This window comes from Trachinotus anak, unplaced genomic scaffold, assembly GCF_046630095.1.
Source record: "Trachinotus anak isolate AG129_WGS33_773 ecotype Australia unplaced genomic scaffold, CSIRO_AGI_Tana_v1 ptg000001l, whole genome shotgun sequence".
Lineage (NCBI taxonomy): Eukaryota > Metazoa > Chordata > Actinopteri > Carangiformes > Carangidae > Trachinotus > Trachinotus anak.
Window position 1 is genome coordinate 17360781 of NW_027273852.1, and position 18512 is coordinate 17379292.

General features: G+C 41.5%; 1 protein-coding gene across 2 annotated transcripts in view; it reads left to right on the forward strand.

Moving 5' to 3' along the window:
- Positions 1-18512, forward strand: part of LOC139623264 (probable ribonuclease ZC3H12C) — a 28081-nt gene extending 9569 nt beyond the window's left edge. The window contains exons 2-6 of one of the 2 annotated variants that reach the window (XM_071481355.1): positions 12155-13045; positions 15004-15143; positions 15279-15513; positions 16234-16340; positions 16588-18512. In XM_071481355.1, coding sequence (XP_071337456.1) covers positions 12267-13045; positions 15004-15143; positions 15279-15513; positions 16234-16340; positions 16588-18092 — 2766 coding nt within the window. In that variant the 5' untranslated portion in view covers positions 12155-12266 and the 3' untranslated portion in view covers positions 18093-18512. Of the gene's footprint in view, positions 1-11964; positions 13046-15003; positions 15144-15278; positions 15514-16233; positions 16341-16587 lie in introns of those variants that run through there. The other variant, XM_071481363.1, reaches the window with a different exon arrangement.

Genomic DNA, 18512 nt, shown 5'->3' on the forward strand with positions numbered 1-18512 from the left:
CATATATAAGGCGCTCCGGATTATAAGGCGCACTGTCGTTTTTTGAGAAAATTAAAGGCTTTTAAGTGCGCCTTATAGTCCGGAAAATACGGTAGATTTGATTTGAAAATTAAAGATGCCAGTTTGTTGTTTTTTTTCCAAAGGCCTGCGCCAGGTTTGTCATGCTAGCGGCAAACCATCAGTGCTGGTTGCCAAAGTTGTTAGAATCAGTTGGTGTAATTAGAGAAGTGAAAGGGTGTTGATCTCATATTCAAGAATAAAACTGATTAACGTGTGTAATAAATACACAAAATAGTTTGTTGATTCTGTGCACCTGGCACACTCAGATCTTTTATTGCAGGTGGTTTGTGATTCACCCATATACTTAATATTTGTTTGTGCTCTATATTATGTGATGTGTTATCAGTTAGAGTCTGCTGTCCTGAATAAATAAATGTAGTTGAAATGACAAAAAAAAAAAAAAAATGCAAACTTGATCGTTAAACCAAAAAAATTAATCAAAATACTAATGTTTGCATACTAAATTATTGTGTGTATTTGGAATGTATGGGATTAAGAGGGCTGACTGACCTGAGCAGACGGTTAGTCACTAGTGTCAGGTGAGGGCTGGTTTTGGTGTCGAGCTAGAGCAGATGATGTAAGGTTTTTGTTATTTTCTGTGTGGATATTTTTTAAGTTTGGTGTGTGACCGCACTAAATCAGGAACCCTCTCCAAAGTTGACATTGACAAAGTGACAATATTTGTTTCAGCTGGTGTGTCTGCCAAAGGAGGCTTGAGGCAGGGGTTGAAGTTGCAAAAACAGTCTTCACTCATGCAAAGTATAAAGACAGGGAGCTGGTCTGATAGGCAGATAAAACTGAAGGGAGCAGGGACTTAAGGCGGAGGAGTGGTTATATACTGGGTTTGATGACTAATGGGAAGCAGGTGTGTAGACAGGAGAGTGCAGGTGATGGACTGAGGCAGGAAACACTCTCCTCAGCCTAACCCTAACCCTCCCCCACCATGTTCCTCAAACATGGGTTTTCAGGCTTCAGAGACTGTACATAAAAATGGACATACACTCCGGGTCTGAAAGTTAAGCTTATGTGGAAGTGCGTTAAACTTGCATCCCATCTAAAATCCATCAGGCGGCGACTCCACTGGTCGCAAAAATAAGCCTGATAATATTGAAGTCTATGGGAAAATGTCCCTACTTCTGACTCGAAGCTTCAAAACAGCTGTTCACAAACCAGTGGGTGACATCACGGTGGGCTGCCACTTGCTTCAGAGACAAAGTTGGCTTTTTGTACAGACATTCATGGTTCCCAGAGGATAAATCCTGCTGATTCTGGTGATTCTCTGACTTTCTTCTACCACCATGAAGTTGATATTTTTTACTGAATGGATTGCGATGACTGTAATGATCATTGTGATTGTCAACATGGTGTCATGCTGACTTTACCGAACAGCTCAAATAGATTTAAGATTTTAATCCTTTGCTCTGAAATGGTGGAAAAAACATCTCCCCTTTAGTAAAAATAATGCTCTATGATTTACTTTAATCTATTAAATTTGGGCATTTGCACTAATTAGTTACACATAATTAGACAGGGGTTCAGTTTCTGCTTGACAGGTTATTTTGGTATATTATCACACTTGTTCTGCACTGTTCTCTGTTGACTGGTAAATCATGTTTTGTTCCATTGTCACTATTGGAAAAAATAATAAACCCCCTCCATTCTCAAGATGAAATGGCCTAGTAACTGGAACTGTTTAAGCTCAGCCTGACAGGCAGCCAGTCTTTGTTTCTAATCTCCTCTGAGCCTAAAAGTAATACCCCTCCTCACAATCTGGGGCCTTTGAAGAGTTTGTCAGGGCCGTGTCCAAACAATGAGGTCCTACTCCTTCTCTTTCCCTCTTTTTCTGTCTTTTCCTACTCGTTTCCTTTTCTGCCTCTTGTTAGTTTGAAGGCTTTTTCCCTTCACAGCTTCCTTCCCCACCTGCTAACTTTCTGTCAGTCAGACACACACACACACACACACACACAGGCACTTACATTCCTAACACCCATTTTGGGAGCACACACTACTTTTAACATAATTCGTCTCATTGTCTGAGTCAAACCAATCCCCCACCCATGAAACAAAGAGGTCGAAGGCGGCAGCCGTCCCCAACAGGCCAGGTGTTCCACAGGGCTCAGTTCTGGGTTCTGTGTTTTTTTTTCACTTGCTCTTTCTCCTCATGTATCTGTATTTCTATGTGTGTGTGTGTGTGTGCGCGTGTGTGTGTGTGTAATGGCCCTAAGCATGGTGTGTCTGTGTGCAGCTGCCCGCCGAGGGCCCTCCTTTGTGTCCCTCTCCCCACCATTGTCAGCTCACGCCTTCTCGTCCATTCATGGCTCAAGCCGGCGGATGGGCTGGCGATGGTGAATGTGTGTGTGTGTGTGTGTGTGTGTGTGTGTGTGTGTGTGTGTGTGTGTGTGTGTGTGTGAGGTTTTGGCTGAGGGGGTGGGGGGTGGAGGGGGTGGAGTTATCCTAGCTTATCTTAGTGTCCCTTTTTGTTGGTGGAGAGATGTGTGATTGGTTTGTGTACAGAATCAGCTTTGGTGAAGACAGGAAAGTGAGACGTGTGTGTCTGTGGTCAGATCTCTGCGCTCGTATTGGTCCATGAGCAGACTCAGTGTGAGGAGGGGATGGTAGATGCCTTACACTCCATCTGTTGTCAGTCACACCACCAAACCTGCAGCTTCAGGACACTGCACTCTGCTTCTCAACCAAAAATGAGAACTTGAAGGCTGATCTCATAGGATTGCTGCTAAACTCAACCAGGAAACTCATCTTGCTCAGCCCCAGTTGGATTGACAGCTTTACCTTTTCTCTAGTGGATACAAAAATTTGACTTCATGTTTTTGTGCTTTAAGAAGGATTTTTTTGTCATACATCCAGGCTTACTTTATCAGAACCATCACTGGAAAATTCCCCTTGAAGTTTTTCTTACCGTGTGTTTCTCTGTTGGAATGACCACAGGCAGCGTTTCAGGAGAGAAATTGTAGGAGTTTTTGCCTTATCTCTGTTTTGCTGTCCTGCTGTTTCTCTTGCAGCTGTGTGGTAAGTGCTCTTCTTTTCTTTTTTCTGTGCATTTGGCTTGGGGTAGCCTACATTTTGCATGTTTATTGTGTTTGTAGATCTTTTTTTTTTAGCTCAAAATCTCATTTACCGCATTGTCTGTACTCATCTCACAGTAACAGTTTAACAGCAGCAACAACCTGCAGGTGCAAACATAATGTTCATGAGTCATTCAGACAAAAACACTTCAACTTCCAAATTTGTGATGATTGTGTTTCTTTGTCTGTAGCTCAAATGTTTTACATATTGAAAGTTGATTTATTAACACAACACTCAAATTGTTTTATTTCTAGACAGACAATGTGTAATATTTCCCTAGTGTGATTTTTAGGGATGTAATCTTCACCTTGGAAGGTTTTAGTGTACATATACAGTATTAACTGTGTTCACAAGTGAAATTGAGAGTGAAAGTCTTTGTGAGGGGGATTCCTTGGGGTTCCCCCACAGTACCAGGAGCCATTAAATTTCACTCCAGTTTAATTCATCCCAAACTTCATCCCAGCAAAGAGAATGTATTAGAGAATACTGTGTATGGGAGTGGGACCGGTGATGATCAGTGATTCAGTTCTCACCACTGTGTGCCCACATATTATGGCCTGTGACATGTCTGACCTGGGGTTTAGTTACACCAATGAGGCAGAACCAGACATAACCAACTGAGAGTCTGCACAGCTCAGGGTGAAAGTGAGAGCCACCCACAGCCCCTCCCTAAAAGGTCACTTGACAGAAAGTGGTGATATGTATCACTGAGGACGAAGCTGGACACCACCAGTTGCAGGAAAGCCGTAGTGGAGGGAGGAGGAGGAGGATGCTTTCACGGGGGTCCCCTGTGGCTTCAGCAGGCATCTGTTGCCCCCACTGCCCATATATATACCCCCACCCCCTCCCTCTACACCCCTTTTGTCCCCCTCCCAGCCGGTCACTGGTGTGGCAGACTGGTTCACTGCTGGGCTCAGCCAGCAAATGGCAGCCGTTCGGCAGCCCTGGGGGACCGGTCCCCCGGTCTGGCCTCGGGGGAGCTCATCTCTCCATACAGCCCCAAGGGAGCTAACCCTGGATCATGACACATACAGAGATAGACAGTGCAGAGGCAGTGCAGGCAGGCTGGGTCACTGAGGTGGAGGCTGCAGCATCTGCTCACTATGGAAGGACTCAGGCCCCTCCTCCCTCTGAACATACACACACCTACAGAAGTTATTTGGGAAATGAGTTATTCTTTCTGTATAATGTGTTTTGAGTGGAAAACTCACATTTTTTATTAAGATGGTTCCCAGAGTCTGAATTATCAACCAAAGGAACTGATAAAAGAATCATTATTATCCTTTAACATCATTGAGGTGTAGAGATTTTTTTCAGAACATCAAAACAAATCGAAAATGTTACATTAAGCCTGTAATTCACAAATCAGAATTCATTGCAAATTCATATGATACAGAAAAGGTTTGTCAGTTCAGAATAGTGAGGAGAAAATGTCACAGTTCAATATTGTGGTGGATTTGTAGCTTTGATGCAGAGAGAAAACCATAAAACAGTGACTGGGGGCTTGTTATGTCCATCCGTGGTATTTTATATTGAAATATCAACAGTGTGTGTTGCAGAATCTGCCCAAATTCATATTCATAAAAATACCTAAACGGTGTGTAAACTGTTCCTGTGCAGCTGTACCTTACTGCTTACAGTTAATCTGAATGAATCTTGTTGGTGCTGAATATTTTTTCTGCAGCATGTAAATCCAGGTCTGAACCAAAGAGACTGATCTGTTTTCTCTTCAAATAGACCACGGTTCATTTCACAGAGCTTATTCTCTGCGTTAATGTCAGTGTTTTACTGAAGTAATCTGTAATCTGTCAATAGTAGAAAATAGTTATAAAATGTTTCATAATTAATATTCTGAAGTATAAGAACCAATAGTTTCGCAGCTCGTAGATTATTGTATTATTAATTCATTATTATTAATTTCACTGATTGTTGATCATACAAAATTGCTATTGATAATTTTGATAGATTTTACATCTATATTCTTCACAAATAAAATGTTTAATGCTCCAGATTTTTACTGTAATTTTCTAAATATTTCCACATATTTATTCATGTGTTATTTGCTGCTGAAAGACCTGTGAATAGAAAATACACAGACAATGTTACTTAACTATTGTGATGGTCTTTCTATAGTATATTAAATATTGATAATTGATATTAGATATTTTAGGGATGTATCATAAAAAAATGGATCTTTGCAAACGTTTTATCAACTTGTCAGAAAACAAAGTTTGCTTGAAATGAATAACTCATCTGATCAAAAACAGAGAGCATCTTAATGCAATAGTACTTCTGTAATGTGGGTCTTGTTTTCCAAAATGAGATTTAGTCATTTCATGTGTGACTAAATCTCTTTTTCTCCAGTTTTTGAGTTTCCTTCACCACCACAGGATTGTGCCTGGAGCGCTGATACTCTGGGAATGGTTTTTGTTTTACCTTGTTAGTTTTTTGTAAATCTCAGTCACAGTGGGGTAGTAAAAGCCAAATCCTAAAATCAGACCGCAATGATCATACATATAGTACTTCCCTGCCCCTGAGTGGGTCATTTACACTTGCTGTTTCACTGTCATGTTTCTGCTGACTCCTCAAAGATTGTCTGGTAACCTGTGACTGAGGCTGCTGTGACTGCTGCATTACCAGGCATCGTGTGTGTGTGTGTGTGTGTGTATGTGTGTGTGCGTGTGTGTGTGTTGGTGGGAGTGAATGGGTTTAAAAATCCCCCAGCCTCCGTCTGTGCACGCTGCTCAGGCCGAGAGAACAATACTCCCGTCACAGAGGGACAGATTGGGTGGCAGCTGCATTGTTGAAGGACAGCAAGCCAGACACACTTCTTCCCCCCACCCACTGATACACACACACACACACTCCCTCTCGGTCTTTCCTTTTGTGCCTCTTTTGTGGAGGGTGGACTAAATTATTCCAGCTCTCTTGTGGCATTCAGGGTGACAAACAGTGGTGCGGCAGCTTAGACATGAGGGGTCAGGACATTAAGAGGCCCCTGCTTTGCGGTGCTTTAGTCCAAGATCCAAGAGACCTCTCATTACAACTGTCCCTAAAATATAGCCACACATATGCATGCATACAGTGTTTCAAAATGAACTCTTTTGAACTGATGGGCAGAGACTTAAAACAACTCTACAGAATATAATTATTAAGCATTCTAATGAAATATGTGCTGAACTTGATGTATATTTAAAGACATTTAATGTCCAGGTACTTTTTTATTCTTAATCTAAAGTTAGACTGTGGAGTTTCCTCTTCCTCAAATTTAAAAGTTGAAATCCTAAGCAATAAAAAAACAAACTGTGTGGAGCAAGTTTTCAATGGTAACATGTAACTGACATTTCGCTTCAACCACTGTATAATTCTTTCCTTTACGAGACATGTCTGCTGTTTGCTCCCTCTGGCTCTGAGCCAAGTCAGAAATAAAGACGGTATCTTTAAAGCAACTCTTTCAATTGAATCACCAAAAAAGTTAAGGAACATATGGTGCATCTTTCTCAAATCGTTGCCATTTGTGCCCCTCTTCAGCAAAGTTACATGGTCTCACTTTACTTCCTGCTGCTTCACATAAATGTTGTACAGTTTTTGTTTTGCTTCTGAGGCCTCGCACTGCCACTGTGACTGAATCTGAGAGGTTTCCACTTTGTCCAGAGCAGCAGGGACCTTATAATGCTTTCACAAACCAGGTTTCCTTTGCAGATTTGAGCAAAATAGAAGCAATTTTTTAGAAAAGTCGAATGGTCTGTGTTTCCACTGAATGATATTATGCAAATAAAGCTGGGTTTTCTCCTCTCGCGATATCGTTCCAATTAAACGTGACGACAGATTTCCAGTAACCTGCCTCTCGGTTGGAGCTGGCTCGTTGGGGAATGATACAGCAGGTGCCACAGCTTGAATGTGAAAAAAGTGTTTCCATTTCAAGTCTACGAAATATTGCTTTGTCTGAAAAACCACCTCATGCGAGCATATACATTTTTTTTTGCAACACTTGACAGTTTTTACAAAATTCATGTGTTTCCATTACTTGTTTTTAAGTTCGCAATTTCAAATTGCGCATTAAGCAGGTTAATGGAAACACACCTTCTGGCAGGGTACAGTGACACGCAGGAGCAAAGTTTAAAGAACAAACACCAAACCTGTAAATAGCGGAAACATTTGAGAAATAGTTTTTTTACAGTCCAGGAGCAGTTTGATGTTTTGGAAGTACCCTTTATGGGTATTTCCACAGATAAACAACCTTACACACAAATACACTGATGCTGATTTGTTTGTGGTGTGAACTGGTGTCAAAAACAACCCAAGCAAGCCCACAGCCACTCTGTCCATATCATATTAGTGGCCACAGGTGCTATATTGAATTCAGTTACCGTATGACTGATCTTTGACCGTCAATTCCTTCTCACACCGCCCTCTTAAAGAATGAGCTTTTGTGTTTGCAAGTAGAGCAACTGAAAGAATGAGCTCGCTCATTGTTCACATTTTTGATAATCTGCCAAACAATGAACAAAATGCCCTGATTTTTGTACTGAGGGAAAATTATGCATCAAACTAACAAAATCGAAACTAGATCTGAGGATTAAGAACCTTCAAGGAAGCCTTTGTAAGTATGGTTATTTTACTGACTGTGTTGTAATGCAGGCTATGTGTGCATATGTGTGTCCTTAATACAGTGGAGATGAGTGAGCAATGGAACACATGTTGTTTTTTATAAAGGGTCACTAAGCAATTTCCCATCCAAACAGATTGCTCTTTGTTTCAGACCCCCACAAGGTCAGCAGGTCCCACTCAGAGAGGAAAAAGGGGCTTTCAGAAGTTCTTTCAAATTGCAGCTATAGAGGGAAACTACACCTTTGCCTTGACCTTATTGTTTTAAGCTTTAAAGACTGTGGTTTAATTTCATGAGCATGAATTTCAACTTTATTTTGAGTGTGAATTTTTAAGGGAAACTGCTGTGGTAGGACAGCAGCTAGTGCTGAGGCTCTGTAAATGTATGGTACTTAACATCATCTGGCATATGTGGCATCAGTGACACTGCACATCTTTGTCTTTTTTGTAAAAGTTACGGTATTATTGCATAGTTACCTCCACCAGGGGGGTCATATTTTCACCCTTGTCAGTTTGATTGATTACTTGTCAGCAGGATAACACAAAGTACTGAACTGATTCACACTAAACTTGGTGGAGGGATGGGGATGGGCCAGGGAAGAATACAAATTTCCAGTTAAAGGAACAGATCCAAGAATGTTTAAACAGGTTCCTTAACATTGTGAGATAGGGCATTTTTCAACATTTTCATCAATTTCTCAGGAAATAATGTTTGGATCTTGATGTAAAAAAAATCAGACATATTTATGGCATTGGTGGAAATCCAGATAATAATCCAGATCTGACAGACATGTGTAGGATTGTGTAGCCCTGACGGAGGTATGTCCTCTACTGAGTGCCTTTCTAGTTATAAGAAGGGATAGAATAGAATAGAATAGAATAGAAAGCCCTTTATTGTAATTTTACCAGTACAATGAAATTATAAAAGCTTAGTTAAGTTAAAAGGTATAAACCAACAAATTAACTAAACTAAAAAAACTAAATACAAACACGTCATAAATACAAACACACAACATAAAACACACATCATAAATAAATATAAAACCACGCATCAAGCGGTGGAAGACTGTTTTGAAAAGATCACAGTTTCTTACCTCTAAATAGCCACGTAAAATATGTGGCTATTAAATATGTAATAAAATATGAAATTGAATTGAATTATGCTGTAACTTTACTAAAATCACCCACTCTTTGCTAGGACCCCCCCCCCCTTCAAACACTTAAAACACAATTACAATTACAATTAGCCGCACCTACAGAAATCTGCTTTTCAATGCACATAAAAAGGTAAAACCATTTGTCCACACACACTCAGTCAGTTCAGTTAAAAAATTAATTGACATAACCATTTATTGCAATTATTAATAAGCAACACCACATACACTACACACACACACACACACGTCTGAGTAACATGTAAATGTGTAACCAACAGCGATGTTTTAGTGTTCCCCACAGGTTGAGAGTTGACTTGTGATGGTGGGTGGTGCAGCGTGTGACTGATGTGCATGTATGCATGCAGACTATTGGTAGGCTGTACATGGAGAAGCCTGTGGTCCCCACTCAGTTACTGCAGCACACACAACTCAAAACAGGTGTGTGGCCAAAAATTAGTTACTTAGAAAAGAATGAAACAAAACATTCTAACATGAGATTTATCTACATTTAAACTGAGTGATTTTATCTACTTAGGTTGGTCTTAGTCTACCTGGGCAGGCTGGTAAGGTAGATCCTTTCTATGGGAAGCACTGTATAGGCAACATCTCTCTTGGAGAGACACACATCCCCATCATCAGAGGCCCCTCTAAAGGGGCAGTGGCAGTGCACTGCACCGTGCCCTTATGGGAAGTTTAAGCTGTCATTGCAAAATGTGCCAGTTTGAGGGGCCAACCAGGGCCCTTTCTCGATTTCTTGGGGGGAGGGGGCAAATATTTGCCTGGTTTTTCTTCCCCCCTGATGGTGCACCACTGTGTACACTCAAACACCAAGAACCTCGTCTGCTTGTCTGATTTTCTTGATGGTATGTCAAGATAGCTTTTGAGGCAGGGCAGTGCATAGACATTTTGCAGGGCAGTAGCTCAAGCTAAAAAAAAAGGGCATCACTCTCAATTATTGATAGAAAATAAAGTTACATATGTGACATAAGTAAAGTGCTTACATAATTATTAATTTTGATACCCATACATGTATGCAAATGTTTAATACTCCACAGATTTACACAGAGACAATGCGCTTTAGCATTGACCATTTCTACATTTATCACAAGAACTGGCAACAACAAAGAACACTGTGCACCACACTGTGCATGCTTTAAGGGGTTTTCACTCGTATGGTTTGTTTGCATGTGGTCTATAAACCAACCAATCTATCCTCCAAACTACAACATTGCCCCAACAAGTGCATTCTCTGTCCTGAGGGGAAGGGCGCATTATTCTGCTATTGGTAAATTAGCTAAATCAATTCTGTGCATGATAATTAAGGGTTAATCTCCCAGAAAGACACCAACAGTAGAATATGATGTTTATGCTTGATGGATGACAACTGTGAGCCTCACCAGACTGTAACTGTCAGTGCCTGACCACACACCTGCTTTTTCTGAAGCTACATCTTGATGAGTTCTTGTCACTTCCCACAATTTAATAATATCTAAGGTAAATAGTAGCTCTTCCAGTTCACTCAGCCCTGAGCTTCGCCTACATTACTGCAAATGTATTTCCTTACATGTATTATTAATAAAGAAGGCAGGGGAACAACCAAATATAAGACACACTGAGCAGAGAGAGCAGGAGAGAGGGAGGGAGAGAGAGAAGTCATCGCTAACTGCTAATGAAACTAGCAGGTCTGCATAACATGCAAACAGCAGAAACAGAGCAAGAGAAAGTGAGACAACACACTCACTGCAGCTCAGCAATAAAACAATCAAAAAATATTTTTAAACAATTAAAGGAAGTGTTGACTTTGTATTCATCTGTAATGCAGTACCTTTAACACAGCAAACTGGAGTGACTTAAAATGAGGCTTCGTACTAAAATACTGCTGTGACCAATTCTACACATCAGACAGAGGGAGATAGAAATAAAGACCTGCCTCTAATAAAAGTGGATCCAGCGGAGGCTGTTAGCTGTGTGACACAATAAGAAAGATACAAGGTTTAGGCCTAGAATATGTCTGGACCTAGTATGTTTGGCTTAGGGCAAACACCATCTTTATCTGTATAATGAAGGCAGGTCAGTGAGTGGAGTTAGGGTACATTAACTGAGGTGGCTCAAGCCAAAAAGGGAGGGGAAGGGGATTGTGAATCTTGCAGAACTGGACCTTAAATGCATTACAACACGCTTTTAATTAAGAATTGATGCCATGGATGAAATTTAGAAACTCAAACAGAAAATTAGAAAAAGAAATAGAAAAAAATGTCCTGCTAAAAGAGCGCTCATCTAGTCAGAGGCCAAAAGGTCCAGTGCTTGAGCACCACCTCAGGTTTGTCTGTGCATGTGCCTGTTTTGAGGTGACAACTAAAAACGTACACCAGCCAGTATTAAATATGTTCACAACCTTACTCCAGACATTACTGCTCATGATGACATCAGCTTGCTTCAAGCCTATAGTTGGAGGGTGCAAAGTTTGAGTTAAAGTAATTTGTCAAAGACAAATGAATTATTTGACAATAACTCAGGAAGAGACTGACAGCTTTTACCCTACAGATCACATACCAAGGAATAGCAGCACATCATACAGTATGTACCTGATGAAGGTGTTATATATCAATGCATGCAAAGATAGCTAACCAGGAGGTCTGAAGCATGTTGTGTTTCTCTCACACGGCTGTAATAAAAACTTATGTGCCGAGAATCCAAAGTAATATATTCTGTAAAAACAAATTGCCAGTGTTAAGCAGTGTTCTCATCCTGCATGTCTGTGTAGTGTGATTCTTGGCCATGATTCCCAGTAATTATGTACTTAGAGTGAAGTGGTTTAGCATCACTTGGCTAAGGTATCTGGTATTTTGCCTCCAGTCTAATTTGCTTCTTTGACAACTCATTGCTGCTAAAATGCAAATCAGTAGAAGTGGAGCAGCAGGTAATAGAGGTTACAGTTTCCAGCTTGCCCTTTTACCTCTTGAAAGCTTGTTGTGTCCTTTATACTTCATAAAGCCTTTACTCCACTTTCAGTTTAGTTTTTCCATGATCATGGGTCTTTTTGTTTAAGGTGTGGTATAAATAAATGTTTTTATCTCAGTTGTGCTGGAAGATCTCAATATGCAAATTAGGCAGGTGGAGCTGGTAACCTTTCAACTTATTGGGTGGCTTTTTATTACCGATAATGATATATAAGCTGGTTTATGCATCTGGTAAATTATAGTGAATTAAGTGATTGTGTGAAACCTTCTTGTGTCTCCATCCAGTTTCACTCCCAGGACCAGTCAGTGAGCTGTTAACTATCAGCAGTAACGGTGGGGTCTGTTAGGTGCTTGGGAGGTCACGGAGGACGGGGAGCTGGATGTATGAGACGGCTTCATGGGCCTGAAGGACCATCTGGAGGATGGGACAGGCCACATCCTCAGCCTGGAGCTGGATCTGGACTATCTCCATGTGGAAGGCACTGAGCGGCAGGGCAGCCTGAGCACTGCAACAGGTGCTGGGAATATAGGAGTCCTGCAGGTCAGAACTGGTGCCTCGAGTAACAGCAGTGACAGCACTGGTAGCACCAGCACTAGTTTTAGCACTCATTCAATCTATAGCAGCAGCAGTAGTTGCAGTAACTTCTCTGAGGAGAGTGCCGTGTCCGACAGTGAAGATGAACGATTCCAGAATGGGTCTGGCTCTGAATTTCAAAATCCTCATCAACATCAGCCTCATCTACACCACCAAGAGTCCTCCTCAGTCTGTCAGCCAGTCAGGCTGGACCTGACCCTAAAGCGAGAACCCACACAGCCAGAACCATCACTGTCTACTGACCCTGTTGCAGACTGCCGCACCAAGGTGGAGTTTGCTCTCAAGCTGGGCTACTCTGAGGAGCTGGTGCTGCTGGTGCTGAGGAAACTGGGTGCAGACGCACTTATCAATGACATCCTGGGAGAGTTGGTAAAACTGGGAACCAAGACAGAGATGGAGCAGCAAGGAGGTCCGACTGTCTCCCAGTCTCCCTCTACCTCTTTATCATCCTCTTTGGCCTGCTCCTCCTCCTCTTTCAACTCCTCTCTGGACAGTTGTCGCCTGCGGTGTCCATCCCAGCTGCTGGAGGACAAAGAAAACCTTCGGCCCATTGTGGTGGACGGGAGCAATGTAGCCATGAGGTGAGAAAGAGAAGCTTTTGGAAATGTCAGGTTTATGCTCCTCTGCCTTACACTTAGGCTCACACATACATGTAGCCACATTATACTGATCCCTTCACCCCACAGGCAGACTGAAACAATACGTGAACAACAATGTTGAGTACCACACTAGTTGGCCACTATTTTCAACTGAGAGCAAAGTTATCCTGATTACAAAATACAAAAATGTGTTACTGACCAATAAATATGAAAATATTATTATTGTTATTATTATTAATTGTATTTTATGCGTATTTCTTAGTATAATATACCATATATATATATATATATATATATATATATATATATATATATACTTTTTTACAATTAAAAATAATTGCATATTATTACAGGACAAAGTCGAGGCTCATAAGTACTTTATAGTCACTGCAGAAATATTTAAATGTCTATTTTTATTTATGATTATGTCAATAAGTTAACAGAACATTAGGTCAAGGGAAGAAGTTTTTCAGTCTCTCTCTCTCTCTCTCTATGGCTCTAAACGAGGGTAAACAAAAATCACCTGACTGCTTTCTGAACTCTACTATTACACGCTCATCAACAATAGATACTAATTATTATTGATTGCAATAATCAAACTCGGTGTAGAATGATAGGATAGGCGGCAGCAGTGCAGCAGCAAGGTGTCTGTGAGGTAGCGTCATTCACAGGTGAGGTGGAAGAAGTCATTCCTGCCTGTTACATTGTTGCTGGTTAAATTGACCGTGCAATGCACAGAGCAAAACGACCCTCAGGCCACTGGGAAATGTCCCGGTTCTCCCGATTGGGCTGTCCGCCATGGCTTCACTCCATGAGTAAAATCAGTGGCTATGACAAAATAGTACAAAATACCTGCTTTTTTGGAGTGGTCAAATGAAACAAACATTATATGGCCTTTATTACCAGCTATGCTAGCCAAGTTAGCAACCATATGAGCATATGGCATACTTAATTAAAATGTCTTCAAGGGAGGGAACCTATACAAACAATGAAGAAGTACAGGGTCATACCCACTGACATCACATAATAGGACTGTATGTGTGGATATTATTTCTGCATGTTTTGGGAAGTAAGTTTTAGCCAGAAGTTTTTGTGTTGATCAACTTTTACTGTGGTTTAAGAAACAGGAAGTATATCTTACGACATACCGCAGCTTAAATTAAGCCGAGAATGAAAACCACAGGGACAGATGTTAAATAGCAAAATATTTTGTGTCTCATAAATGACTGAAAAGTTGAATGTCTTTGATAATTCACATTTTGAACTTGAATGCAGAGCCTAGTTAGGCTCTCTGTGTTAATGCAGTGCATTATTATCCTGATTACTGTGACTTGTCTCACAGTGCAGGTCACCAACTGGCCCTCTTACTTCTTGGTTTTCCAGTACAATTTCCAAATAATTGAAGGCAAAAAACAAGAATAAAAACTGGAACAGAATAATGCATTGCTAATAATACAAAAAAACAAAAGAAAAGCATAAAAGCACTAAATGTTGACAGGTGTGTAAATTAATTTAGTACAATATAGATATCAGGCCTAATGGAGAAAATAGAACATTGTTGTTGCCATTTGATCATTTATTCAGATAGATCTTGAAATGTCTGAACTGTGTGCATCATGCACTGGGAGATGATTTAAGTTTTTTTTATACGTGTAAACACAGTCTTTATTTACTTTAATTATTTGCTTGAGTCTCCTTGTCAGGTTAGCCATGCAGCATAGACTACCATAGTTATATATAGGTTAGTTATAGGTTATAAGTTCAGCCCAAAACCTAGCCTCACTTTGTGATACAGGCCATGTTCTGGCTGAAGTTACACTTGTTGATTTAACAGGGTTTTTGAGATCTGACTCTTAAAAAATATTTTTTAAAGAGGAAACCTCTGTGTTTGCCTTTGCATCACTGGTTATGCTTCAAACATTTTTTTTCTGTTTTTGCAGTCATGGGAATAAGGAAGTGTTCTCCTGTCAAGGCATCCAGCTGGCTGTAGATTGGTTCTTGGAGCGAGGTCACCGTGACATCACCGTTTTTGTTCCTGCCTGGAGAAAGGAGCAGTCGCGACCTGATGCTCTCATCACAGGTAACAGCTGCTGTAGTTTTCAAAGGAATGTGCCTAAATCTTCTGCTCAGCTTCCACTTCAATATCAAGTAGAACATCTATCAACTTTCTCTTGTCCTTTTTTGAAGTTTAACTGTGTACCCTCTCTTTCTTCAGACCAGGAGATCCTACGGCAACTAGAGAAAGAGAAGATCCTGGTCTTCACACCATCTCGCCGAGTGCAGGGTCGTCGTGTGGTTTGCTATGATGACCGCTTCATTGTCAAACTGGCGTACGAGTCAGACGGCATAATTGTTTCCAACGACAATTACCGTGACCTAGCCAATGAGAAGCCAGAGTGGAAGAAATTCATTGATGAGCGTCTGCTGATGTACTCATTTGTAAATGACAAGTAAGTAACTCATGTGGAAGAAGAACAAATTCTACTGGAGAGAAGGAAAAAGAAACTGCAAGATGATAGAAAACAGACATAAATCCTTAAGTTGCATTTTGCCTGTCCAAAAAATGCTTCAACTTAAAAAGGTTAATAATTAGTAATGACTTCATCTAGCGTGTGTCCAAAACACTAGTGTAAAAGCACAAAGCAATTTTGCTGGGAAATTATCCGAGGATGTCTTTCTTACTTTAGACACTTTCATTTCCTCACCGCTGTTCTTTTGATCTTTATTACTTCTCTTCATTTTTGCTCCAGTGATCAAATCCCCTGTGTACATGCTAGACCAGTCTTTGTATTACTTAATGATCAATAGTCATAGGAATTTTTTTTGGGTGCCAAACATCTACTTATTCCTGTGTTCTCCTTAGAAGACCTTTTGCTTTGTGGCTGTTGTTGTGTTGCTCAGCCTAATGCCTAAAATGTAAATGTGAAATTGTTGTTTTCAGCTTAGACAAAGTGTAGAGCTTCCACAGTAACTTGGTATATGAATACACTGTAAAAAAAAACAAAAAACTAGCAGGCACAAAGATCTTTTATCTCCGATCCAATAACTGACCGTAAGCGTCTTCAGGTTTCTCACTGCAGCACATCCCTGATGTTAGAAATTCACACTGCCTGTTAAAGAACCCTAATTTGGGATTAACAAGGGTTTAAATCTATTAACTGTGTATTTAGATTCATGCCACCAGATGACCCGCTGGGACGCCATGGTCCCAGTCTGGAGAACTTTCTTAGGAAGAGACCTGTGATCCCTGAACACAGGAAGCAGCCATGTCCATATGGTAAAACATGCATTTATATACACTTCTGTTCTGTCAATGGAGTCATACAAGTCTTCAAAAACCTGTAATATTTTAACTGCTATGACTGCTGCTGGAGAAATAATGAGTCTGGAGTATGTTCAGTATGTTTATTTTTTATGCTAGAGATTATGACTTTCCTCAAGAGTAGAAAAAAGATGCAAATACTATCCACTAGCTAACTTTCCAGCACATTAATAAGAGATACTTTTTTTGTTTCTTCCTTTAGGGAAGAAGTGCACATATGGTCACAAGTGCAAGTTTTACCACCCTGAAAGAGGTAGCCAGCCCCAGCGTGCTGTGGCTGATGAGCTCCGTGCCAGTGCCAAAATTTCATCAGTAGCTTCCAGAGGCATGCTGGAAGATGCCCTGATGATGAAGAGCCAAAGTCAAGGAATGTCTGAGGCCGAGCGAAGTCGGGGCACTCCAAAAAAACAGCCAAACCCCAGTCCTCGAAGCTCCTTCACCGACCTCCTTGAGGACAGGCTACGGGTCCAGTCCAAAGTGGAAGGACGCAGAGGAAGCAACAGCAGCAGCAGCAGTAGCTGTAGCAGCAGCTTTCTAGGGCATCCTGCTCCAGGGGGCCCCCCTTCATCAGGAAACCTGGACAGATGGGAGCACCCTGGTACCAGGGTTGCTGGAGCCTCAGGACCAAGCCAGGCCAATGCTTTCCACAGATGCAAGTCTCCAGAGCTGGGCTGCAGTTCCCTGGTAAAGGCCTACTCAAACCTCAGTCTGGTAGTCCCACAGAGTCCTGAATGCTTCTTCCCAGCTGATCTGCGAGCTGGATCATTGCCATCAGACTGTAGCAGTGAAGGAAGTGTCAGCTCTGACTCTTTTTCCCCTGACCCTTTGTTAGATGATGGCCCCAAATGCCACCATCACCACCACCATCCTCATCACCATCATCACTGCTCTGGCCAGTACAACCATTCTCCAATTCGTGTTCCACCTGGACTGGGCCAGCATGCTCCTCATAGCTATCCCACTCCTCAAGCACTCCAGAGACAGCATGGTTTCGGCTTGGAAAACTCTTCAGCTTCGGTGACCCCTCATGCATCTCCAAATCCTTTCAAAACCCCGTCAGCCTACATCTCTCCCCACTTTCAGCATCCATTGCTGAGCAGTTTCCCAGGTGAATTCACGACTCGTCCGCAATGCCCACCCCAAACATCCCCTGCTCACTCCCACTCTCAGAGCTCTCCCCTGAGCCACAAATGGATGGGCTCCCTTTGGCAGGAAGGTGGGCTCCAGGACTCCCGAGTGTACCAAGGGTCACCACTTCATTCCAGAAGAAACTATGCTGGGATAAACCAACAACCACAGCATCAGATAAACTGGGACCCCCGTTACCAGCAGTCCAATAAGCCTTGCTACGATCTGTTTACCTACCAGGGCCATCAAGAAGTCCATGAGAAGGATCGGCACCCTCTTTGGGGCAGGCAAGCCCACTCATCACCCCATGGCCTTTCAACATCAAGTCTTCCACCACCCCCGCAGCTGTCCCTTCCATCCACCACTTCACACAAAAGCCATCTGCCCTCATTGCCCCTACACCGGGAGCCCCCTGCCTTGGGTCGATACCAGGATCTCAGAGAGAGGATGTTTGTTAACTTGTGTGGCATCTTCCCTACAGATCTGGTGAGGATGGTGATGGCCAGAAACCCTCACGTGATGGATGCTCAGGAACTTGCAGCTGCAATTTTGTTGGAGAAAACGCAGCACGGGTCTTGAATGTAGCCAGAGGGTGAAGTTACAGCTTCATCTTAACCCGGCTCTCCTCTGCAGATTTATCCCCTGCAATAATCTTAATGATTAAAGTCAGGTTGAACATACACAAACCAAAACAAGATATAAGACTCCTCAAGCTGTTAATCAACTGCTAATTTTCACTGCAGGGAAGTTGTCTCATTACTTTTAATGGTATTTTTGTAAAGGGAAGTCCTAAAAATTGCCATATTTTTCTATGGATATGCCTGCTATTTCAGCACTTAAGATCAGGAAAGGTTGGGGTTTAATGTGCATGTCTTAAACTTTATTTTGTCAAGGCACCGGTGTGCTTAAGGAGACTTTTAATGTGTGTCAAGAGTGACAGTGTTGTTCATTTTGAATTAATTTATTTGTTACATTTTAAGTTATTTAAAATTATTCTGT